The sequence below is a fragment of the Epinephelus fuscoguttatus genome, linkage group LG6, assembly GCF_011397635.1.
Source record: "Epinephelus fuscoguttatus linkage group LG6, E.fuscoguttatus.final_Chr_v1".
Taxonomy (NCBI): Eukaryota; Metazoa; Chordata; class Actinopteri; order Perciformes; family Serranidae; genus Epinephelus; species Epinephelus fuscoguttatus.
In genome coordinates, this window is record NC_064757.1 from 21,316,094 (window position 1) to 21,343,227 (window position 27,134).

The 27,134-nt window shown below is 42.1% G+C and overlaps 1 protein-coding gene across 2 annotated transcripts in view; it reads right to left on the minus strand.

Moving 5' to 3' along the window:
- The window catches only part of pip5k1bb (phosphatidylinositol-4-phosphate 5-kinase, type I, beta b), a 49,110-nt gene that overhangs the window by 12,881 nt on the left and 9,095 nt on the right, over window positions 1–27,134 (minus strand). For both annotated transcript variants that reach the window (XM_049577818.1, XM_049577819.1), the window contains exons 2-7: window positions 17,655–17,759; window positions 17,466–17,534; window positions 15,818–15,948; window positions 11,336–11,453; window positions 6,667–6,819; window positions 6,090–6,389 (exon numbers count right to left, since the gene is read on the minus strand). In XM_049577818.1, the coding sequence (XP_049433775.1) occupies window positions 6,090–6,389; window positions 6,667–6,819; window positions 11,336–11,453; window positions 15,818–15,948; window positions 17,466–17,534 (771 nt within the window). In that variant the 5' untranslated portion in view covers window positions 17,655–17,759. The remainder of the gene's footprint in view (window positions 1–6,089; window positions 6,390–6,666; window positions 6,820–11,335; window positions 11,454–15,817; window positions 15,949–17,465; window positions 17,535–17,654; window positions 17,760–27,134) is intronic.

Below are 27,134 nucleotides of genomic sequence, written 5' to 3' on the forward strand. Positions count from 1 at the left end.
GCACGTTAAAGTCCTTTTGTGGCCCTGCTGGATCACTCACCCCGGGTACACGCCGACTCTGAGTTCAGTTACAATCACAGGAATGTTACCGCTAAAGTATGCATCTATAATTAATGAGGACAACCTGCTACCCATGACGCAGCATATTAAATCCGGGACTCACGGCTGTTAACGTTGTCACTCGTTCAGACTTGAAAAGACACACAGATTTATTTAATGACTGTCTTTATCTTACAGGGGGAACACAACGTAAATTAAGTCAATATTTGGGAATATGAGCTACTCTCTGTCAAAGCCAGAAACCAGAGGAGTAGCTTTTGTGACGTCATAGGGTACAAAGCTGGAGCTGCTCCATAGACAGTGAAGGGGAGTCTGATTTTGTGGCTCCACAGAATGTTTGTTTTCTTTTTTTTATTCCCAAATGAGCTTTATTATGTTTTAGTGTTCTCAGTGCTGAAACAGAAAATGTACCCACACACTAAGAACATTGCTCTAGGTGCTTTCAGTGTCATCCAGAACATCTTTCTGACTTTGCTGTGGAGCAGCTTGATGACATCAGAAATTCAAGTTTTAGCATTCTAGTTGTTCATCTTTACTACATTTTTGGACTGTCTTAGACTGGTGGAATAACATGTATGAATTTTGACAATGAGCGTAGTTCCCCTTTAAATCAACAGTTCCACGAAATGTTTTATTTTTCTTCTTTTGTTCCCGATATCACTTGTTCCAAAAATGAGACCAAAAAAAAGTAAAAACTTAAATTTAAATTTTTAAAAATCACTTATTTCTGTCTATGTTTATTCTCTGACACTGAACATAAACTAAATTATTAATAATTATTTTTTAGTATAGCTGGAGACAGAAAAGAGGAGAGAGGGAGTGAACAACATGCAACATTTTTTTTTTTTTTTTTTTTTTAGTATACATGGGACACACAGCCTACCAGGTGAGCTACCAGTGCACCCTTACACATAACAAATTTGCATGAAGACCTGTGTGCTGCAAAGATAACTCCAGCAACAGACAAGTCATCAGCAACAACTTTGATTATGAAATTAAATAAAGTAATTTCCTTGGCAAAAATGGCAAAAAAAATCTCTGGTTTCAACTTCTCAAATGTAAATATTCCCTGGTTTTCCAACTGTTTTCTAATAGTAAACAAAATATCATTAACTTTTAACTGTTGGTGGGACACAACAAGACACCTGAACACATCACCATGAGCTCTGGGAACTTAAGTGTGTAGCTTTTCACTGTTTGATGACATTTTATAAACCAAGAAATTAGGCTAATCAATAATGACAGTAATTACTGTATTAGCTGCAGACCTGTGTAATTAATTAGCAGGTTTTAGCCGTGCATATGAATGTGGTTAAGGTTCCTGCTGGAGCTTTACTGTCTTCTGGCTGCAAGGTCAGGGCCTTGGTTTTCCTCTGAGAGAGAGAGAGAAGCCATTGTTGTCACAGGATCCCATGGCTGAGAAGAGGAGAGGGGGGGGGCATACAGTAAATGCTTGTTTATGATTGGCTGCTGGCTGCTATGCAACCCATTATTGTCCAAGAATGCATGTCCTCATTGTCTAGATCATTATTTCTGCATTTCTTCGTGTGGACTCCCATTTCACAAACAGAATTAAGGTGTTATGTTGAAGTCATTTGGTCGGGCTTGTCCCCAACATGACAAGGTCTCAAGTGACTGCTGTGAACAACACTGTCTCAACAGCTTGACATCATCATCAGCATCACCATCATCCTTATGTTTGTCTCATCAAATTGCGCACGCCCAGCAAGCACCGGAACGGTACAAACACACACTCACGCTACAATAAACCCTCTCTGTCTCACCGTCTCCGTACAGTAGAGTTGAACATGAATTATTAATGCCCTGTGTTGTTTTGGCATTTGGAGAGTATCAGGGGAACTGCAGCGTAATGGAGAGAGTAGACTTAAAAGGAAGAAAGCGTACCCTGCATTTCCCTAGCAGTGTCCCACATAGCAGAAATATCTGATTCCCTCAAACACATTGCTCATCCTCGTCTTTGTCTTTCTGCTTCAACTTGACTCTGACCTCCCACATTCCTATGAAACAGAAATCCCAACCCTCCAAGCACTGGAAAAATAGCTAAAATATATTTTTCAGAGGCCTCACCGTGTGTACTTTTCATCGGACAACAATCTCCTTCCTCATTCCCTCCAAGCCCCTCACCCCCTGTTACTTGGCTTCTGCCGACCCCTCCTCTGTGTTTTGGTCCGCAGCCTCTCCTGGGGTGACGGGGGTTAGCTGCTTACTCATGAAAATGGCCAGCGATTCTGCTTAGAGCGCACTTTGCTTCCCGCTCAGGAGGCGAGCACAGGAAGCCATGACAATAACAAACTGTACAGCACAGCTGCTGCTCAACAGTCTCACTTAACATACACCAACACACCACACTATCAGTCAATCAATCAATCAATCAATCAATCAATCAATCAATCAATCAATCTTTATTTATAAAGCACTTTTCATACAAAAAATGTAGCACAAAGTGCTTTACATGGTTAGAAGAAATGCACCTCCCATCCACCCCCCAGCCACCCAAACCCCCACATATAGACGCTATGCATGCAATATGTGGCACAGAGAGGCCTGTACATGCACACAGTGGGCAGACAGTGCATGTAAATGTGAATGTGCTGCAAGGTTAAGGAAGTACTGACTTAGCAAGAGGGGAGGATGTCATTCTGGCTGCAATCTGCTTAAGAAAACATAAAAAAAAAATAGAGGGCATGGACAAAGTCAGCATTTTGGTAAATGATGATGAGAAAGGCCATGACCTGAGGAGAAGGCTTGAATTTCTGGTAATCTTTCACTTACACAACATCACATGACCCAGGTTTGTCCAAAAGCTTATGATTGAGGCACTATTTGACTTAAAGGGTGGGAGAGCAACAGTCGCTCACACCTGTTTACACACTTCTGCTGGAAGGATCCTGCAGTTTCCCAGAAGAGAAATACTAAAACACAAACAAGTGTAGCAGAAGCTGAAAATTTACTCTAATGAAAGTCATGTCTTTTCATGTTTAGCGTACTTTTGATAACACATAAGAAAAGAGCCGAGAAGAAAAGAGTGCTCTGTTGCCAAACAGGCTCAACTAAATATACCCACAGCATCACGCTGTTCATTACCGCTAACTCCGATCCTTACGCCATCAATCACTGTTTGCCGATAAAGCCATCAAAGACCTTCTTTTCCCACACACTAAACATTTAACTTGAGCCTGGTGTAATGGAAATAATTAAGTTGTTCAGTGAACGGTGCCACGCAGGGTTGCCTGGTCTGTCAGGTCAGCCGGGCACAGCAGGAAATCTTTCTTCCTGGTCTCTGGGCCTCATACGATCCACACTTACAGTAACATCCTGGTCTGGTTCCAGGTTAAATATTAGAGCGCGGACCTCATGGAGAGGTTGTCTGTGTGTGTGCAGCTACTGTATGTCAAGCAGAACAAATGGGATTACAACATGGCGGGGCTTTCGGGCTCTAAACCTCATCATTAACCAGCCACTATGAGGGTAAAACACATTAAATCAGTGTCTGGAAGTCACATCGTCACCACCCATGAAATGATTCCACGAGGCCGTCCCCCTTAAAGACACATGAAGAACAACAGGGAAGGAATGTCACTGCACAAATACATATTTAGTTTACTGAGGACCATACCCATAAGAATTACTGTACAAATTGGCAATCCAATGATTTACTGTTAATCAGTGGTGGACAAGGCACTCAGATATTCTACTGAGGTAAAAGTAGCCTACCACAGTGTAGAAATACTCTGTAACAAGTAAAAGTCCCACATTCAAAGATGATTTAGTAATTTAGGATTGCAGATTGCAACCAGCTGAAACTTCTCCCAGCCAGAATTCCTGTTCTGACCAAGAGCTGAATTATCCACAGAGGTCTCTTCCTCTCCAAAACAAATGGACCAGGTGATTAAAACTGGTAAAAACAGTGAAAAAAGCAGCTTCACGTTACAAATAAGCATTTCTACAATGCTGTTCGGCTCATCGGAGACAGGCTACTTGCCCACAGCATGCTATTGTGTGCTTGCCCTTTTTCTCTAATAACAAAATGTGTGCTCCCCTTATTTATGATCCAGATGTTAGGGAGGTTTTTAGCAGGAGCCGAAGTATCTGCAGAGGTCTTCTCTTCTCGAAAACAAATTCGCCCAAACAAAAACACTGACTAAAGCAGTTTCATGTTAAAAATCAGTGGTTTTCCAATACTGCATGTTGCTAATGGGCTTCTAACTAACAGGGTCAATGCGAAAACACCACTAAACTACATCTAGAGTCAGTGCTTGGTTTGTCCGTTCTGGGCTCCTGTAGAAACATGGAAGTTAACATGACAATCTTCATAAACAAGGACCCCATTCCTGTGTAGATATTAACACCTCATTCTAAGGTAACAAAAACACAACAGTTGTTATTTTCAGGTGATTATGCACCAAAGAAAATGCACTTATTATATTATATTCCATTTCTGCCAATATATCGCCCTAAATCCTACACACTGTACCTTTAAGTAAAAGTATTAAATTATTCCAATTAACATATACTTAAAGTACTTATTATGCTATCAGAATTAATATATATCACAATATTGGATTCTGTTTATTGATGCATTAATGTGATGATTACTTTAATGTTGTAGCTGGTAAAGGTGGAGTTTAATCTATAATAATACATCATAATTTATAAGTTGATTTATATTTTGTATTAATCTAAACATGCAAAGTGAGCAGTAAGTAAAGTTGTCAAATAAAAAGTACAATATTTCCCCTTTTGAGATGTTTAAAGCAGCAGAAAATGGAACACTCAAGTAAACTACAAGTAGCTCAGAATTGTACTTAAGTACCTAAATAAGTGTACTTATTTAGATTCCACTATTATTGATACTCAATCCACCCATAATGTTTTTTTTATTTCTAGCACAGAACTCTGAGGTCTGGGAGCCACAGTATCTCAGTTGTTGTTATTTTAGAGGCAGAGGAAAAGCAAATCAGCAATTCAGCTCTTCTGTTCCGGTTCTTTTGCTTTTTAAAGCCTGGGGGTTTGTTCCTTGCCTACAATGATGGCTTCACAAACAAGCGTCAGCAAAATCTTCATATTTATTGTACATGGCCCTTCTTACTAGCCTGTTTTCATAGAGAATTTCTCTGGCACTGATGCAGTGTGGAGAGACAATAACGATGTAAAATTCGGAAGTCTGTGCCTTTTCAGATGACTCATTTTGTACGCTGTTTGACGGTTTTCACATTTCTAAAAGCAGGGAAGATGCTGGTGAATCACCGGAGCTCACACACCATGTCTGCCATTAAACTCCAACGATCCTCCTCCAGCAGACAGTCTCCTGGCCTCTGCGTTAAAATAGAGAAGAATGCGCGCCTCAGGATCGGAGGACTATCTTTGGATAGAGCTCCGAGTCTCTCACGCTACCAGGATCATGTCTTAATCACATTCAGTGTTTGAAGAGCTGTCATGTAGTGAAACATAGCAGTGTTAGAGACGGGAAAACAGAGCCCACGGGCAAACTGAGAGCTTAGGCTGAACACACAGTGGAAAACACGCTGTGGTCCTGCAGGCAAACACACTGAAAATTCAAAAATTCAAAACACTTTGTCCCTTCTAAGACGCACACTTGCTATCCAGAACTAGTGGACCATGTGGGTAACTTATAGAGCTGCATGTGTTAAGCCTCTATAATCGGCAACAAGAATGAGAGGGCGGTGACATCCCTTCAACAGCTACGTTACTTGTGAATTCCCGGGTTAAAAGCTATCTGCTCTAAGCTCTGAAAAGGCACATTATATCCATGTGCTGCACACAGGTCAGAATTTTTTAGCAAAGGAAAGTATTCTAATAATGAAACAAAAATGATCTGATCCTAGACTTCCTTGTTTGTTGTGCAGCTTCCTTTTATGGAATAATAGTGTCCTTCCTGATGTGGTATGACTTTGTTATTTCAAAGCTGGTCCATTGAATAGAGAGATACAAGCATGAGCACACACACACAAACACACACACACACACACACTGCTGCCAGCACCTACCCGACAGTCTCTCTGCAGGGTCTTCATCAGGTTGTTGTACGTCTCTGCGTCAAAGTAAAGTCCTTCTTCGTGCATGTCCTGGAAGTCCAGGTCTTTGTAGGTCGGACAGGCCTTCTCCCTCTCTTTCCTGGATGCTCGTCTCTTGTAGGTGGATCCCTTCAGGTCGTATTTGTAGTGCATTTTGATCGAGCGTGGCAGCACGTTATTCATGACCACCAGTCGGATGTTGATGCCTCCAGACTGGATGCAGTACAGTCCGTAGAACTTGGGCAGCAGCGTGCGCGGATTCTGGTTCAGGTTCTGTGAGGCGAAAGACAGCTTGAGTCACAAACTCTGAGAGATCAAAGGGAAAACTCCTAATTTCTGAATGGCTAGGTTATGCTGCATGTCATCTCCTTTGTGAGAAAATGAGCAAATGTTTGACTTCTGTACATGTAACTAACATGTCCTCCCTCCTCTTGACTGAGACATTTTTCAACACCAAGAGGGTTTTAGACCTCCATTCAGCACTCAGAGGTGAAGTTTTGCCACCTCACCAGGTGCTGAAGACCTCCTGAGGCAACTTTAAGTGTCTTACCATGTAGTATCCAGGTAGTAATCTCTGGAGAAACTTGGCCTCTTTGTGCTGGACGGTTTTAATGATGAACTCGTCATCGCTGGTTAGATAGAAGAGCGAGCCGCTGGCCCCCGGGTTGGTCAGCTCAATCAGTGGCTCATTTACGAGGGAGTACTGAGGAAGGAAAAACATCAACACACCAGTCAGAAGAAAGATTTCACACTGAACAGAGGTCAGACTTCTAAAAAGCAGCTCCAGCTCTAATCACATAAACTACGGTACAGACAAAAATTAAAACACTTAAGTTTATGTGGAAAGCACGATTAAATAAAGATGCGACACCACAGGAATCTTTTGTTTATTTAGAGCTGGAAGAGATCTTCACTGGCCTGAGGGTATTTACAGAAGTCTTGTGATGCAAAAGCACCAGGCTTCTACTCAAATATTTGTTTTTGTTTTAGTGGCCTCAAAACATGTAGGCACCAAAAACAAAATAAGAGTACACCCCAGACGTTACATCAATAAGCGATTCAGAACCATCAATATTCTGCTATAATAGCATCAACTGTGCTGGGAAGGCTTTTCACACATTTTGGAACCTGGCTGCAGCCACAAGAGTATTGATGAGGTGAGACACTGACGTACACCTGACCTGTTAAAATTCACTCTCAAGGGTGGAGATGGGGTTTAGGTTAAGATTTTGTGCAGGTCAGTTAAGTTCCTCCACATTCTTTCTTGATGGATCTGACTCTGTGCATAGGGTAACAGGAAAGGATCTTCCCCCAAACTGTTGTCTAATAATCATTAAAGGCTGTAGACTGTATAGAAAGTGGAGCCAAAGCAGGGAAGCCTTAAACCTGCATTCTTTGCAATGGCCAGCAGGGGGCAACTCCACCGATTGCAAAAAAAAAAGGCCAATTGTATTGAAATCAATGAGAAAATGACCCTGACTTGTCACTTGATTTATTACTTCAGTTAACATTTTCCCACTGATGATCTCAATCGCAAGTGTCAAGTTTCAGCATGATGTTCATTTTATAAAACACAGTCCCGTTTTTAGTAAAACAGACAATAAAGCAGGGTATGCTTTAGGGCATGTCTGCCCTAAGTGGCAAGCCACTACCATGGCAATGCGTACTGCCCCCTGCTCCAACCTCTCGTCCCAATATGGTCACTTCTGGCTCCAAAAAATCAAGATGGCAACATCCAAAATGCAAAACTCAAGTCCACAAACCAATGGGTGATGTTGCCGTGGCAACACCCACTTCTTTTATACAGTGTATGGCTGTAGCATCAAGATTTCCTTCAGATAGAACTAAAGCTGGGCATACACTGTACAATTTGAGCTCATTTAGGCCCGATTTTTGAGCCACACGACTCATTTCAGAGTCAGATAAAATTTCAGCTTCGCCAAGGGTCATTTGTTGTACAGTGTCCATGGGGGAACGAGAACCAATCATGGCTCTATCAACTGCTCCCAATCAACTGTTGCAGGTTCGGACGAATTTCTGACTTTTCAATATCAATTTTGGTCGTTCATCTTTCGGCTCTTGCACTGTCTAAGCATGGCCACGAGTCAGTTCCCCAAGATCAGTACCTTTTTTCTCACTGCACCTGAGGGAAGTGACAGACAGAGTGTTTGAAAGTGCCATAGCGTCACGATGCTTCATGTGGACGGATAATATGGAGGCTACGTTGGTTGAGCTGTGGCAACAGCATGTACCTGTTTGGTGTTTCCTTCTCCTCCTATCACAACCAATATGAGCAAGAGACATGTTTGCAATAATGTATTTTTCTGAACTGTACTAATGTAAATTTACAGACCTTTGCCAGCAAACAAACTTCTACCTGCCTCGGAGTTTCAAACAATCCTTACTGACAAATGTCAATAGCCAGAACAGTCCAAAGGGCCTGACGGGTCATTTTATTTTCTATTTCACCCGTAGGCAACAGTGTGAGCATATCAACTGTGAGCTGTCATGCGCAGTTGGAAACAATAGGCTTAAATTGTATAGTGTATGCCTTACTTAATGGGCCAAGCCCAAACCATTAGAGAGCAACCAGACCAACAGTACACAAAAGTATATGGTTGTCCACATACATTAAGCCATATAGTGTACTGTGCATAACCGGCATGTAATGAAGCAGGTCTCTTTCTACATTATATACGCTGTTAAATGAAACACTAATGAGTTAACTGTAGAGATAGCAGATCTCGATCACAGGAGCGCAAATCCCACATTGACTCTTTCAGACAGGTAAACTATGCAGTAACACATGCAGAAACACGTGCTCTTCAGCTGAGAGGTAATACAGAGCAATTTCCACTTGTACTGCCTGTATCGCAGAATTAATGAAAACAGACCAAGAGCCTTCATCTTAACGTGGCAATCAACGTGTGAGGGAGAGACTGTGAGAGCAGCCAACTGAAGAGCAATGTTAGATGTTAATCAGTGCGTTATGAGAGAAACATGTTCAGAGGAGAGGAGCAACACTGGAGGCATCCGCTCTCCCTCTCCAGAGACTCTTCCACTGATGACCGTCTGCAGTCACGTTGAATTACAAGCACAAACACATCCGTGGTTTATTGCATTTGCATTCAGGATGCTGGGTGTGCATGTGTGTGTGTGCGTGTGTGTGTGTTCTCTCTTTTAATTAGACTCCGCTGTGTGGCCTCTGTCTGAACGAATTCATCATCACCTCAAGGACATCAATCATGAGCACATCCTCTAAGCCGCTGCGCCTTCTGCCATCCTCCCTCTACTGCCTTGAAGTTACATTTTGTCTCCGTCGCTCCTCCCGAGCCTTTTGTCTTTCACTTGCGCAGAAACAAATTTGGCATTCAAAAACAAGAATGCAGCTGGTGGTGGTTTTAAAAGGCTCGGAGGCAGACAGACAATAGGAAAACGGCGGCGTAACACGATGGAGTCCAAACAAGATTACACAAAATCAGATTTTACTCAAGCAAAAAGCGTTTGTGTGGAGTACAGCGCCACTGATAAATATGGAAACAAGGTAAACTCTTTGATGAGCTGCAAATTAAATGAACTTACTGCGTGGCATGTAAAGAACATAATCACAGGCTTTGAGCGGGGTGTTTAAACATTAGACGAGACAAGATAAGATAAAGTTTATTGATCACACACTGGGGGAAATTTTCTCGTTATAGCAGCTCAAGAGACAAAACAAAGGGAAAAAAGTGACTGCATACCCCCTGAGTGATATCAGACATCCAAGGCTTCTCTTTAAAGGCATAACTTTTTCTTTCTCCCTATCTGTTTCTCTGTCTGTGTTGGTGTGAAACACAGACAGGGAAATCAGGGACTGGGAAATCACAGAATCATGTGCTGATTTCATTCAGCACTAGGAGCTGGTTAAAGCTAATGAGGGCATGCTCCGTTAGCTCAGTCATTACCTCCAATATCTCCACGCTGCCCCAATGTTTTGCCTCAACTTCATCCTCCCATCCTGTCTTTCCCCCTACACAGATGGCGCGTGGCATTACCCGCCCACTGCTCAATAAAATACATGTTGAATTCTGTTACAATTAAGTACGCACTGAGGTGGAAGATTAGTGTTCAGTCAATGGGAAGTAATTCAGGCGAAAGACAGCCAGCAGGCCATTGTCTCTTGTTTATGGTACACACTGATAGACAGAACTGCTTAAAGCAATGGGAAAACGTGTGCATTCACTCTCTGGCCGAAAGGTGGATAAAAAGATTGATACCACTCTTGCTGCTGTGCCATAGTTTTGACAGCCCAATAGTTTGAAAATTGTCTCATTTGTCTGACCGGCTGGTGTCCCAAAAACAAACGTGCATTGCTCTGCAAGGCCATTTCTACAAAAATAGGCGGCACACTCTCCCAAACAGAAGCACATGGCTGATTAGTCATTGAAACTCTCTACTATGGCATGCTAACCCTAACCAATCTCACGCCTCATGCCTAAACTGAACCGACCCAACCCACAAAGGCAATAATTACTAGCCAATCAGTGGCAGAGTACAGCAGAACATGTCTTACCATAGTGGAAACATCAGATGGCATCATGCTGCATTATAATTGGCCATGTGCTTCTGTTTGCCAGACTGTGTAGAGTATTTTTGGAGAAGTGGTCCTTCAGAGCAATGTAGGTTTGTTTTCGGGATAATAGGCTTCCAAATGAACATTTATGACTATTGGGGTTTCGGAAATCAAAAGCTGATCCGCCATTCACATGTCTATCCACTAAATATAAAGCTACAGGCAGCTAGCAGTTAGCTTAGCTTAACATAAAGACTGGAAATATGGGGAGACAGCTAGCATGGCTTTGTCTGAAGGTAACAAAATCTAAATTGCTGCTCCTCTAAAGCTCACTACAATTTGTGATTTTACGTGGAGTTGTGTGCAGGGCATTTTTTTACTGGCATGGTAACTAAAACTATTTTTAAGTCTTTTTTCTTCTGGGTAAAAGTCTAGCTTATAGTGGGTTAGTTTGAGCTCACGTTCCATTGCATCTTACTTTAGGTTTTCCATGTGTGTGCTTGATTTGATTTGACTCTTAACGCTTCCTCCCTAGACCTGCATGACATTTTGCAAATTAGTCGGCAAGAGGCAGAAAGACTGAATTTGTGGAGCGGATGTTATGAATGTGCAACATCATGTGAAGGTGTAACAAATAATTAACATCTCAGCCAGGTTTTATTCTTACCAGGTAGTCGTCTGGTTTGATGCCGAACAAATCCCTGAAGTAGCGGAAGGCCAGTGGAGCGTAGGTCTTGAAGCGGAAGTCAGGGTAGTGATGTGCTGGAGTCAAGTTGCTTCCCTCACTGCAATGTGCGATGAATAGCCAAGAACACCAAGAAAAAAAAAATATACTGGTACATTAGTAGGGGGAAAAATTGATACAGCATAGTATCACAATATTTTGCAAGGCAATGTTTTATCGATACATGGATAGAGTGTCCATTTTTTATGATAGAATTTATTTATTTTGCAAATACAACTTTTGATAGCCCATACTAGGACGATTAAGTCAATTGCTTTTTCAGTTCACAACATATATTTTTTGCAATAAAAATTGAACTGACCGAAAAATGTATTTTATCAGTTAAAACAGATGTTGACAAAGCTTTGCTCTTGACAGTTTCTGCAGTTTACAAAAGATAAAAAAAAATCAATGCACTGCAATGCACAGCATATTGCAAAACATTTTAAAATAGAAATAATCTTGTGACTTGAAACTTCGTGGGGCCTCTGGTGATTTCCACCCCTCTACATTAGACACATTATTCCAACACTAACTCAAATAAAGGGGGATAAAGAAAACCTTCAACATTACATAAGTAAAAAATGTCCGTGTCATTTAATTCTCCAACCAAGGATGACATACAGGCAGTACCAGGGGGAAAGTGAGCCTACACCACCCTTTTCTTTGTGCCTGGCCTATTGACTCCCAGTAAGTGTATCAGTGGGCCCTTGTAATGTGCTCCACCCATGCACAAACAGGCTTCAGTAAAGTCATCTCTGGGAACCCAGATTCACCAGTATCGTGGTGACAAACTGGCTTTTATAGAGTTCTTCGCCTGGAGACTGATGGTGGCTCTGATTACTGGATCTAAACAATACAACACAACACATGAGCCTTGACTCTGAGGGGGGGAAAAGGAAAGGTGAAAATAGAAACAAATACACAACATAACCTACTTTTTTTGTTGATTTGACTGGAACGTGAAACCTGACATTCTCAGACGGGCTTTGGCAAAGACCAACTGTTTTGTAACCTGTGTCTCGGGGAACACCACGACACAGGGGGACGCACGTCCAACAAGGTTAGCGTGAGTCAGCTGTCGACTCTTTCATCACATAGACGCATTGAAATCAATCACACTGACCCTAAATCTACAACAAGTAGGTTAATAAAGGGCTTTGTTTTCCAGGGCGCCTCTAAATCTGGTTAATATTCTTGGACGCTTTTCTGGGTAAAGAGGCTGGTGTGTTGTTTTGTACTGCCGTAATGGGATACAGGCAACAGTCAGGCCCTGCTGAGTAACACAATACCTGTGATTACTCTACAACGAAATCTGACTGCTCTGTTTAGTGTGTGAGGGCGACAACAATTATCTGTCATCAATGACTGACAGCCGATGATGGTAACACACTCCTCGCATGGAAACCATTTCACAACACACAGCACCTGGAAATGTTTCATTCAATCTCATCAGAGAGCCACCTGCATTATGAAAGACACGTGCTGGTTGTCATAGATACATGCACTGCAAAAAAACAAAAAACTGTGTGTGTGTCTCCAGCCATCTAAAACTAGACTGACAGGACAAACAACAATGGAAAAACCTCCAGAGAGGAGCAACAACAAGAGAGGGAAGAGAGGGAGGGAAGCAATAAAAGCATCTGAGAGTCGTCTCCGTACTCAGCCGCTCTCTCAGGATACTCTGTCAACGCAAAGAAAGAGGAGTTTGTGTCTGTGTGCTATTACAGAACAGAAAAGAAACACTTACAGAGACTAAAGAGAATAAAGGAGGAAACGGTTATGTCATATGTCAGATGTAAGACACCATTTTTCTCTCCCCACTGATTACACTTTGTTTGCTGTGTCTAGTGTAATTTTCTTTTTTCTGCACCATGCAGCCTTGATCTCTTTCATCTCAGCCGGTTTTCTCAAAGAAAAGCCGGCCCTGAAGATAAGTTTTATTTCACCATTATGTGAAAAGGTTTGACACTGGGAGCAGATCTAGGATGATGTAACAAGCCAGCTTTAAACGAGTGATATTTTGTACTTTCCTATGTCAGCAAGGCAGCAGCAGGTTTTTAAACACTCATCCCTTTAGGGCTCGAAACAAGAGTAGTGTTTGGCTATTGCTGAGTAGTAAAAGGTCAACGTGTGTGCCAAGACCCAGTTTGTATGAACCATTATGAGTTTGCATATCCTGGTGGTTCATCTCAAAAGTAAACCACAAGTACTTCCTAGTAGGACTCCAATTCTCCTCCTGAAGCTTCAGACTTAGAGGCAAGTATTAGACAACACTTTTAAAAACCAGTGAAAACATTTTGCTTAGTTCTCAGCTATTTTCTTTTGCAAAATCTTTGCATATTTTTCAGGATAGGTCATGCAAAGTATATATTTAAATAGAAAATTATACTATCAACTCATACAGCAAACACCACATGATAAGATCCTTTAAAATTGTATTTTCTACTGTAAAACTATAAGCTCAACTGCACGTTAAAGAGAACCTATTATGTTATTTTTCTAGGTTCACACTTGTCCGAGTAGGGAACCCAAAATACACGTTTACATGCCTTAAAGGTAAAACACTTTATTTTCCACATACTGTCTGTGCTAGAACACATGTATTCGCCCTCTGTCTGAGAAGACTCCTATTTAGCACCTATCTCTTTAAGCCCACCTCCCCAAAAAACCCAGTCTACTCTGATTGGTCAGGGTTTTCAGGTCTTCTGCATCTCAGCGTCTCTGCACCATCACTGCTGCCAAGGAATGACCTTAATGAAGTTTTTCTACCATGAAAATTAACCAATAAAAACTCCTTCACTATGGATCAAGTTCCAGCAGGAATATGATCCAAAATCTGGGAGAAATTTGTAACATCTCTATCTAAGATTACAGGTTTCCCAGATGTTAGCATGTAGCTACATGTAGCACTGTATGTAATGTGCCTGGAGCAGATGACAATCTAAAGAAATCTGTCACAATCTGATGTCAACTTGTCTTGAAAGTACAAAACAACATTGGAAACAGCATACTCAGGATGGTTTGAAGCTTGAGGTTTTTGCTAACAGCAATTACTCTTACATATTTTTTATTTTATTTTTTTTACTTTTTAAATGAACATCCAACATTGTGACATTATATTTACGACTGAAAACAAAGGCCGTCTAAAAATAAATACAACCTCACATTGTGTGAACCACATTTGAACACTGAGTCCAAAAAAATTCAGAACAGGTTTGATTTACTGCGTTTTTCACATCCATAAGAAGCCTGTTTGACCAAGAATCAGTGAAGAGAATGTGGCTGCGGGACACAGCTGGGACAAGACAGAGAAACAGGGTGCATAGAATCATTTCATAACTCAGATAGCTCTCTTTCAACAGGTGAGATAATAATATTCAGGTGGATGAAGATGACAAGGAGGAGGGTGTGGACAGGGAGGACAGCTCCACTCCTTCATGCAGCTGTGGTGCCAAATGCAAGACAGCCAGATAGGTAACTCCAGCGGAGAGTCAAAGGAGGAAATGTGTCTTTTTATTTTGTCTCGTAGTGCGAATTTCTAACTGAATAGAACAATAAAACACATCGGAATCAGTGTGCAAGGTTTCTGTGCGCGCTGAATCTTTTTTTTCAGATACCAGATTACAAAAACACATCCGACAAAAAAACGGATTCAGTGTGCAGAGGCCTTAAGAAAAAGCATAAACTGCCCCCTTTAATATACGTGTGATATACGAGTCACACTTTCTAAGAATTCCTGGGTCTGTTCTGGATTATGTCAAATGTCTTTTTAAGCTGATGATGTGATTGTGAAGACAGCCCGAGACGACCGAGTGGCCGCACGCTGACATATGTTTTGCACTGTGGCAGTAAGAGGCACACGGTAAGCTGATTTCACAGTTCTTGGCAGGATAATCCACTAGAATAGTTTTATCCCTGCATCATGACTTAGACTAGCAAAATTCACTTTGTTGATAAATGATGATGGTGGCAGTTTGTGGTGACGGCGTAATTTCTTTGAGACTGGATGTCCAGTGCCTTGCAGTTTCCACTATTAATAACAGTTTTAAATGTCTTTAATACAAGACCCAGACATTTAATACTGTAGCGGGCAGACAGGCAAAGCTTAGTCTTTGGTCGCTTTCCATTCATTCACTTTGCAGAGTCAGGAAAGTGTCACAGCCAAAGAGCAGCCTGTTACCACCTACACATAATCTGTTTTTATGAAGCCACTCTCTGAGTCACTGGCTCTTGTAGACCAATAACCCTGAGCTTATGTAAAAGTTTGGCTGCTATTTTGATGGCAATGAGCAAAACATTGCTACACAATTAACTCATCTGTTGAATGACTGCTTCAAAAAATGTACACATTATAGAAATTTGGCTTCCTGTGTATAGAAGCTGTGTGAATGTATGTCTGTGTGGGTTTTATGTAGCACTGACCTGGGCAGAAAGACGCTCTCCACCACATAGAAGTCTTGCATAAGCACATCTCTGTCAGGCTTGGAGGTGAGGTTGCCCACTGTATAGCCAATACCGAGCTGAATGGCTCCCTTCAAGGCTGATGACGTGGTCTAGATGGGAAAATAGAGAAAAAAAACATCCCCTTAGTCAGGCTGTTCAATCATGCTGTCACTGCTGTCCCCATTAAATACACTATTGGATGTAAATGTGAACAACTGAAAGATTAAAACACAGGCAATCCAAACTACGGCACGGTGTCGGAGGCATCAAAATCAAGACAGCAGACCATTAAAGGAATACTTCACCCCCAAATGATTATTTGTTTGTAAGTTACTCACCCCAAGTGACTTTAAATTTGTGAAGATAACTTTGATTTTTCACGCATGCCTCCACAGTAAATGAAGAATCCAAAAACTGAGAAAATTCGTAATGAATTGAAGTCATAGGGGTCCATATTTAACAGCAACAAATGTGTTCACAAACTTACACACAACTCGCATAGCATAATCCAAGACTCATTTATTCAAGTATGCTCAGTACTTCCTAAATAGACAGCCCTTAACAGAAGGAAACTAAACTAAAAGTGAAACTTACCTATGGTCTCGTCAAAGCAAGACTCCATTGACATAAACAGTAATTTTACCTCGCGGAACAATGGAGCTGCTGGTCTACCACTACCTTGATCAGTTTGTTTGTTTGAATTATTGTGTAACTTTTGATGAATCCAAACTATACCTTCAAAACGTCAAACTCACACAATAACACAAACTAATAAACTGATTGAGGCAGTGGTAGACCAGCAGCTCCTGTGTTTAGTAAGGAAAAACTACTGTTTTGTCAATGGAGTGTGGCTTTGAGGAGAGCATAGATAAATGTTATTGTCGGTTTTGTTCTCTGTCAGAAAGGGCTGAGCATATGACTGGATAAATTAATCTTGAATTATACTGCATACGTTGTGTGTGAGTTTATAAACAGATGCTTTGATAAACTGGATCCCTATGACTTCAATTCATCAAGAATTTTCTCCATTTTTAGATTCTTTGTCAAACAGAGGCATGTGAGAAAGTTTTCTTCACAAATTCACTGTAATTTTCGGGTTGAGTAATTAATACATAAATGGTCATTTGGGGATGAGTATTCTTATAAAATCGAAACTATTGAGTAGTACAGTTTGTACTATAAATTTCACACTAACCACATTAAAATCCCAAAAAAGCCTGGGAAAACAACACTAGTACTTATGTTGCGTGGGCAGCCACCACAAAAAGACCTTTATAGTCTCAACCTGAACAGTGGTAGCCACTGTGGAGAGCCTTGTAATGGTGACATCGTAAGAAATGCTGCCATAAGCAGTGACGTCTAAAGTTAAAAAAAAAAAAAGGAAAGAAAACAAGTGTGACTGATCTCTGGCAGCCAGCCCTGGCAGAGGTCAGGACATTATGTGCTGTAGAAGGACATTTAGAAGGACTCATGTGACTCATAGGCTCCAAAGTGAAGACTTTGACTTGTTGGCTCTAAACTACACTCCAAAATAAATGTTATGGAAGCAAGTTGACGTTTGTTTTAAGAAGCAAATAAAACTAAACGCAGTGAAGCCCTTATATGAACAGTCCTACTTTGTTTTTACCTTTTTGTACGTCTTCTCTCTGCCTGTGCTCCAAGGCCCTCCCATCCCATTTTCTGTTGTGGTTGACATCTGAAAGAGATGCACAGGACTGACATAAAACCATGGTAAAGTAAAGTTTCAGTACTAATTTCACAATTTAAAATCGCTTCTTCCATTTGGTGACTGAAAAAGTCTCTAGCATAAACTTACCTTGCCTAACGAAAAGCTGCTGCAGACAAAACAGCGATCAGGGCGACATCTCTTGATTGTCAGCTTGATCAAACATCGGGAGGTTTGGATCTGTCAGGGGACCCTCTGCAAGAGAACAGATACACAGAGAGTTATTATTACACAATAAAAAAACGAGGGCAAAAAAACGCTCACAGCCAAGTTAAGATGTGACTGAGGACGGGTTGGAACATGTCCACAAGCAAAGATTTCTTGATTAACTGCTATAAATTTGAGGCCACTTTAATGCTGTCACTCTCCTGTTAATCTCCGCCTGTTAGCAGAGGCAATTTTATCTATTTCTATTTCTCACTATTGAACTGAAGCAAGAGAAATCTGCTGTGACAGTCACTCATGAAAGGTATATGTATGTGGGGTCATGTTTAGGAGAACAATACCATCCTGTGTCAGTTTGACTGTTCAGTTGCAAAAATTGCACTGTGCAGATGTAGAAAGCCAGTAAAGGCTGAGTCCATCTGCATTCTTTTACAGGTTTTTCAAATGGAAACACCCACTCAGCCAATAGCAAAAAGCATGGACGTAGGTTAGAGCAGCCAGTGCTGATAATAATAGTAACTTAAAGAGTTAGTTTGGTTCTTTTGAAGCAGGGCTGTATGACATACTAACCCAAAGTCAGTGTCATATTTTTACCACTTAACCTTGCCTACAAACAGTCGTTACATCACTCTCTTAGAGCCACCAGACTGCTTTGACAAAGACAGTAATTTTACCTGGTAGAGCAAAGAAGTTCTGGTCTACCGCTGCTTTGATCGGTTGGTTTGTAAATGTTATTGTGTGGCTTTCAGATCCAAGCTAACATGGTGTGCACAGCAGTGCATTGCTTAGCTTCCGTGGCAGTTAGGGGGGTAAGAGAAATATTGCTAATTTGTGAGATCCATAACGCACAATTCACCAAGAAGGCTTGGCTCACTGATGAAGAGGCATAGGTGGACTATGGGGTATTAAGGCCCTGACACACAATGCCAGCTGCTGGCCATCAGTCAAGGTTGGGCCGTCGATGAGCGTCTGCCACCTCCATTTGTGCGGTATGTTTGTTGGCCCTCATCAGAGCTAGTTGCCTTCTTTTCCACCGATTTAGCATGTTGAATCGCCATCGGCAAAAGTGGAGAAGATCAACATAATTGAGAAATGTAAACAAGGAGCTAAAGTCAAGAAGGAGTGAGGTCGAAACAAACTTGTTATATGAGGTTAGACTGTTTTTCCTAACCCCTTGAGGTCTTTAGCAGAAGCGTTTTATGGTTTGTTGAGCACAGTAAATATGCTCTGTTTTTTCAACATTGGATTGAGTTGTCAATGTGCTAACTGGCATCAACACATTCTTCCGGTTTCCCTTTCAGAATGACGACTGCAGACGACTGCCATATACTGGTATGTCCTCTCACACAGGCACAGAACATACACACTTGTTGACCGTCAATTTGATGGGTTCATGAGCAACTTTTTGGCTGAGACACTGCAACGTGAGGTGCAAGGGGCTCTTGTTGCCGCTAATTCTCTGACGTTTGATGTGTCTGGGCCTTTATGTGGCAACATCATCACACAGAAACCTATGTTAGATAACATGAGTTTTGGAAGGGTTTGGGATAATTGCATTTTGACGCTGAAACATACGTACTTCAACCAAAACTTAAATGTTGTTGGATATTGAATACATAAGAAACACTGCTAGGAAGCTACAGAATAATATAAAAACCTTTAAAAAAAATAATGGATCCTCCCTTTAAACATTTACCAGAATCCCTTCTCTAGCCTGGTTCCAGACCATAGACCCCGCCCACTCAACTGAGTAGGCTTGCATCTCTGGTCTGGCATACTGCAATGAATTTGCGATTTATCTCATCCAAACGATGGACGGACCAATGAACGCCAGGGGTGGGGGCGGGTCTAGCGATTAGCCAATCAGCGCCACGTGTCAAGCTGTACGCCGGTGGGTAACTGGTGAGGATAGCAACAATGGCGACCGCTACAGATCCTACAGACCACATTAATGATGCAATTGAGGTATTTCACCACTACTCGCGTTAATGGAGGACCAAATTAAGGAAGCTGCTAAACTGGACGATGCAGCTGGGTGTGCATGATGACGGAGACATTTTAAATGGGCAATGCTTGCTTGTTTTCGGCACCCCCGATGCATGGATACTAATGACGTCAGATTCTGGGTGAGTTGTTGATCTCTACTGATTGGTTAGGGAAAAAATCAAATTCCCTCCCCCTTGTAAATCGCCTTCAATGGAAGCCATGTCAGACTGACGGTTCTGGGAGCTTCAGTCTGGCACTCTGACGTTTTTATTCTAGTAATTCCTTCCATATTTCAGGTCATGTGTGTGTGTGTGTGTGTGTGTGTGTGTGTGTGTGTGTGTGCGTTGGATAAATAACACCTCATAAAGAAGCAGAGCTGCAGAATGTGTATGAGTAAGGAGTAGCCCTGGGGCTGAAAATGATCTGCTGGTTTTGCCCAGCTTGCAGCAAAACCAACTCCTTACTAAGCCGCAAAAATACTGGTCTGTCTAATATCCTCATATGTCGTCCATCGATTAGACTGTACCACTCCCTGTCACTTTCTATTCTTCCCTCATTCCTGATTTTTAGTGTGCTTTCCTCCTGTTTTACTCTGTCACTCTCCAGAGAAAATATGACACAGTCCAGTCACTGAAACTGTGACATAACTTAGTGTGTCTTCTGAGTAAGTTTGAAAAACAGGGAGACAGACGAGGCATAGAGGCTTAGTAGTAACACTGGTAAAATTTGGACTTTGTCTGCTAAGCTCCAGCAAGCCTGCAGTCACCGCCCCACCTGCATATAAATGCACCTGCAGGTCTCAGAGCCTCGAGTGTTGCACAATGTCCTGCTGCTTCATCAGGGGCGCCATGTCCTCCAGTCACCTGCTCTGTGACCAGCGATCACATACTCATCAAATAAATATCTATTGAACTGAGAATACACACACTCTATGAAACACTTTTATTTTGAAAGTCTGACTGCCACCTACAGTACAACCATAACTATGTTGCATACCTGTCCAAAAAAAGCTCCAGATATGTTGTAGCCATGTTTCAAAATAGTCTTCAAAAGGAGAATTATCTTTGGATAAATAAATGTTGACAAACTCAGACATTAAAAGAATGTAGCAGACACTACACTCTTATCTCCAGACTGGGTTCTTATCTGTGCACCAGCTCTTCTGTTGCTATAAACAAAGAGACAACATCAGCACTGATGCTTTTAGCGCTCCAAGCAGACCTCCCCAACTACAGATAATTGTTTTTGTTTGGTTCTATGCATTATTTATACCTCTACCATCACCTTGAAAATAATATTCAGTCTTTCGTGTTCACAACACAAGCTCATAGAGTCACACAAAACTCATCCTGAGTAAAAAGATCGAGTTTGTCGCTTAGCATCAATCATAAGCTGCATCATTAGAAAGTAATCAGAATATTTCTTTTCACCACCGTGCATTGAGATGTTGATCCACCTGAGCTATCACACTGTATGACTGGCTGTGTGCTCTGAACCTGAGGAATGTTAATGAGCCTGCCGGCCTGTCTGGCTCTCTGCTCCATCCTGGCCTGAGTGTCAGTGTTAAAAGGGATTGTTTGGACCCCTCTCTCTCTCTCTCTCTCACCTGACCCCACAACCCGGCCAGTGCTCCAACAGACTGTTTCCAGAACAATCCATGAGAGGCCTGCAGCTGCAGCGAACAACAGCAGGTCTGTTGTTCACCTCTCAACAAAAGAGAGGCAGACAGATGGTTGGACATGTGGATGAAAATGGATGGATGGATCATCCTAATCAGCCGTGTCTTACCACTGTCACACACCCCCTCTGTAAATACTGCTGGCCTACAGGAGTATAACATGTACACTGTTCCACACGTGTAAAACGATACTTTGTTTTCAGTCACAATTACATTACTGTGAGCTACAAATACAAAAGTGTATCTTCGTCGAATCAATGCCTCCAGCAGATTGTGGATGTCTGTGGTCTGGATGAGAACCAAATGGGTAAAATGATACGAGTGATCGATTAAAAGGAAACTCTGTACTTGAAAGTCTAAATCTGAACGACAAACCAATGATCTGTGGAGGGGCTGAGTTATGGGTTGTTTATCTACCTTTGTGAAAGTCAAGCAAAGATCATAAATATTTCATATGTCATGGTAAAACTGCAACACTGTGTCTGCATGACCAGAAGAACATTTCAGTGGAATGAGGAAAAACACACACTGGGTCAATTTCCATTTCACACACTTGCCAAGCTTGAAATTCACGCACACATATACTGTACACAGACTGCACACAGTAAACACGTAAAAGACAAAGCTGTTGCAACTACAAAGTTTCTTGGCAAACTCACCACAGCTCTTCCTGTGATGGTGTTTTTGTCAAAACCCAGACTTGGTCAATAATGAGCTTCTCTCTCACTTTATCTTTCCTCCTTGTGAAGCACTTTGTGACTTCTGCTCTTAAGATGGTGCTATGTAAACAAACTTTACTTAGCTCTTCCCTGCGCAGGTCTTTCTGTTCCTGAACGACTCTCTTCTCGCTTGTCCGCACGCCCTTGTCAGAAACTCTACCACCCTTCAAACAAACACACTTGCGTGCAGATCAAACACTGGCTCTCATGCCATATCTCCTGCATAGTTTCAGGGATACTGCCAAGGGTGCCAGTCAGCCCCTGTGGAAGTCAAACCGCTACTCTGTAGCCAAGCAGTCCTGGCAAGGAAACTTACGTTGCTGAGAGCAGACACGGGCCATCTGGTATGATAAAAATGCAGATCCAATGCATCTGAACTGTCAAAGAGTCTAAGAAGCTGCGGTAACATTCCCTCACTGGTCTCAGTGGGCAGGGTAATGATAGTAGTAATGAAGGCAGGAATCAGACAGCTTAATCACCAGATATGCTACAAGGGCTGGGTATCAGTACTCAATACCTTTAAGGTATCAACCAAAATAACCCAGGACCAAGTAGTATCTCAACTTCTCCGGTTAAATGATACCTGCATTTGATCCTCTTTGTACCCAGATCTCGAAAAAATGACTTTTTGTTTGCTCACAGCCGATCGCAGAAAGTGTTCTTCAATTTAATGTGACATGATTGTTCCACTACCGCAGCAGGAACAACCCATACAGTCTGTGGTGTGATGAATTGAGCATGTAGGTACATGGAAGGGCAGACAAGTGTGCTCTCTCTGCCTCAGGCTTTTCACGTAAGCATGTGGAAGAGGCTTTCTGTGTAGGCTCGAGGAAAGGCAGAGAGCCCCCAGAAAAGAGCCATGCAAAGTGAAAAAGTTTTCTTGACAAAAGTGTTCTTGACTGGAGTATGACTATTCTAAATGTCTGTGGTGTCTGGTGATATTTTACACAAATACTTCTACTCAAATGATGGGTATCAAATGAAGCAGAAACAAAAAGAAGAATCAAATGAAGTACTCTGTCAGTATTGCTGTCATTTTAACCGTACTGGTATTGGTACTGGTATCATAATGTTTTAAATAATACCCAGCCCTTATTCTTATAAGGAGATCTGGCTCTCCTTTGTGACAAAAGTGGAACAGCAGTTTCCACAGAAGAGTACAACAGTTTTCAAACCACCTGATCATGACATTAGGGCTGGGAGGTATTCAGGAGTATTCTATCACCAGGGCACAGATACTACATGTAGGTTCCTCTTCTGTTCTGCTTTGCTTCAGCCCACAGATGCTATTGGATTACCGCAGCAGATTGGAGACATAATGGAGAATCAATAGCAGAGCAGCAATGCAGAACACTGAGGAGTGGACTGCTGGGGCTTTCATGACCTTCACAATCCCTGACTGTGAGATGTTAGATAAGCACAGATATTTGGATTTGGGTGGATACAATCAAGAAGATGCATGGTGGTGGGTGGTGGTGGGGGGGGTCAGCTTAGCTCGGCCTGCAGGGGATCGGCTTCATCAACTTAACCACTCTGATCCTCTGATCACAGGAACTCCAACCCAGGCAAAATTTAACTCTGAAAACTTGTTCAGTTGAGTAATATACAAGTCCTGTACATTACAAGGCTGAATGGTGTGGAGCTTTCTGACGCTTTGTGTAAACACTTGCTGACTGTTTGTTGTGTCAGTGTGATTACATAATTGGCTTAGGTATCCCAAGCGTGTAAAATAGTTGCTTCTGTCATGTTGTGCTATGAATCATGTGGCTGGGAAACAAACAGCCAAGCGCAAATGATCAGTCATCAAAATAACAATAATAGACAAATGATATGTAGCCCTTCTCCATCATGACCCCAAAAACACTCAGATTTATCCCCTTGCTGTTATAGATATTTAAACAATGACTGCGTTTTTCTCACAGACAAAAAGTGAGACAGGCGGAGGAGTAGAAAATGCTTGGTGGGGGGGGCAGACAGACTGAGAGGAGACGAACACTGTCTTTGTGAGACGTTCAGTCGAACAGAAATACCTGCTCATCAGTGTCAAAGAGATGGAAAAAAAACACCCAATTCAGGAGCTCTGTTCTGGTTCCACCCAATCCAAACACAACGCTGAAACAAAAATACAAATAAGCACAAAGCAAACAGGACATGAAATGCACACAGTTTCAACATGTGCAAACAAACATACAGGTTTTGCGACTCTGTGAACGCACGTCTTATACTGTACACACATAGCCTCTCTGTTTCCTCTCCCTGGTGAGTCCCCACACCGAATGCAGCAGTAAAACAGCCGGCAGGTATTATTTTGGACTGTTTTTGGTGCGTTCTGTTCCGTGTTTCTCTGTATCCTCTAGAGGTGTGTTTGTTTTCATCATCCCTATTGAGGGACGAGCTGTGCTGCAGCGTAGTGTCTGCCTGCACGCACCAGGTGCTGTGCAACACTGCAGAGCTGGCAAAGAAGTGTGTGTGAGCGTGTGTGAAGACCTTGTGTCTAAACAAGACATCAAATCAGTAGCCACACTGGCAGCACATGTGGATGTCTGATAGGTTGGATTAAAGAAGTATTTCACTGCTGGAAAGATGATCAATGCAGTAGAGGGATGCAAATCCTTCTATAATTAGTGATACATGACCAGAGGAAACAGAGAAAAAGAGCTATTTGCTTTTGCTCAAGAAGTAAAAAACCTACAACTAGCAGGATGCGCTGTGCCACACTGGACCAATAAATGCTCCTGCTGGTGGATGACATGAGTTTGTCTGTTTAGACACAGGAAACAATGTGACAGCCAGCTGGTAACAAATGATCTCCAATTACAGTTAAATTGTAAGCTAAATTAACTTTCTAAACCAACTAGGGTGAGAAATAGGCAATGCAGTAACACAATCTTGACTCATATTTGATCAGTAATGGCTGTTTTCTGCTTCTATAATCTCTGTATCTGTGGTGATGGGAATACAAAAATGTGGAATTACAATCCGAAGTTCGGGCAACAGCGAGAAGTTGAGAGATGAGTAGGGAGATCTGGGTGCATATAAAATGGAGTAAACTTTACAACAGGTAATTTACACATACTACCCACATTGTTACGTTACAAAGCTGGTTGACAATAAATCCCTTAAACAATGCAGAGACAACATTTTTCGCTGATAGTGAAAACTTAAATTTGGCTAAAGGGCAATGCCAAAAAAAAAAGACTACGCTGTTGCCCTGACGTTTACCATCTAACATCCAGTGTGTAGCATGTATGTGAACTAGGGCTGCAACTGACAATTGTTTACACTGTTGATTAATCTATCGATTATTTTCTTGATTAGCTGTTTCAACATCAGAAAATGGGGAAAAATGTCAGTGTTTCCCAAAGCCCAAAATGACATCCCCAAACGTCTTCCTTTGTCCACATCCCAAAGATATTTGGTCACTGCAGCTCTAATATTAACATGTATGTTTAGAATGCCTCCTCATGTAGACTAGTTATTACTGCATTGCATGCTAGAAAATCTAACATCATCCCATTAGCTTGCTACAGTAGGTTGATCGCAGAGATTAATGGGAAACTTTGGCCATAAGTTTTAGATGTATCTTGTCATGAATGTGATAGCCAATCCAAGATGTACAAACAGACTGATCAACCTGCCAATAGAGCTGGCGTGGCTGAAACAATATCTGATCCATGTCTTAGCAATATGCTGCTGATTGTTGAGCCTCATTCAGGGAACTGCCAATTGGTCCGACAGCCCATTGGTTCGACATCCCATTGTTCCGACCATATTAAACTCATTGTTCCGAAGTCCGTTCCGAAATCATCATGATGCCCTGTGGTTAAGGTCTGGTTAGGTTTAGGCACAAAAACCACTTGGTTAGGGTCAGGAAAAGATCATGGTGTGGGTTAAAATGAAAAAGAAAGTGACAAACACATAAGCTGTGAGCCTGCTCCGCCTCAAGCCTTTCCCAGCTAACCCAGAATCATCAAGGCAGAAATACGCCCGCCGCAAGCCGTTCAGCACCGTGGACAGTCGGACTAATGGGATGTCGAACCAATGGGCTGTCAGACCAATGACATGGACCCCTCATTCCCACGTCGTCGAATACTGATGCTTTGGGTTAGTGGTTCGGTCCAAGTGCCAAAGTCGTCAGTATTTGACGCCCGGGGAACGATACTCAACATTCAACTATCTTGCATACTGAACCTTTTACTATTGATGGTATTTGACCTTTTGGCAACAGCAAATAAAGAGAGACAATAGGTGGGAGGGAGAGAGGGATTGCGCCTACGGAGCTCTATGACCTTTCAGATGTGACATGAAAAGGAAAAAACTGAGAGAGACAGAGGGAGGGAATGACAATGACTGAAGAGGAAGACAATGGGGGACAGAGAATAAAAGGTGTGTTGGTTAGCTGGGCTCTTCCCTCATGATTTAACAACAACGTGCGACAAGACCACGTCAAGTTTTATTCAAAGCGAAGCAATTTTCCCAGTGTGATGCACCGTATCACTGCAAAGAACAAAAGCACACGACAGAGAGCAAGAGAATGAATATATATTTTCGCTGTCTATGACAACATGTATACAAGAAACCTGGGGAGAAGACTCGGCCTGTGTATTTGTAATTCAGAGTGCGTCTCACTCTAGTTCCACTCTGCATGAAAAGCAGTGAGGAGGAGGTCACCCACTGTGTCCAGAGAGTCACATGATCCAACTGAGGCAATGGAGGGGGGGTGGGAGAAACATAGAGATGAGTATATGGAGGGAAAACAGAGACGATGTTCTGTAAAGACACACGGGCAGGGAGAGGCCACCCTGATGGGGCGATACACTACAGTTCGACAAGGACTCATGACAGCAGGCTTATTATATTCAACCATCAGGGATATCTACGCAGCCTAGCCTCATAACGTCACACAGCCCATGGAAACACAATCACATGACATGAAGAGAAGAAGAGAGAGACTAGCCAAGTCCAGCTTAGCTTTACTGAGCCCTGCCCAGAGTCCAAAGGTCCTCTTACTCTTCTTTAAGC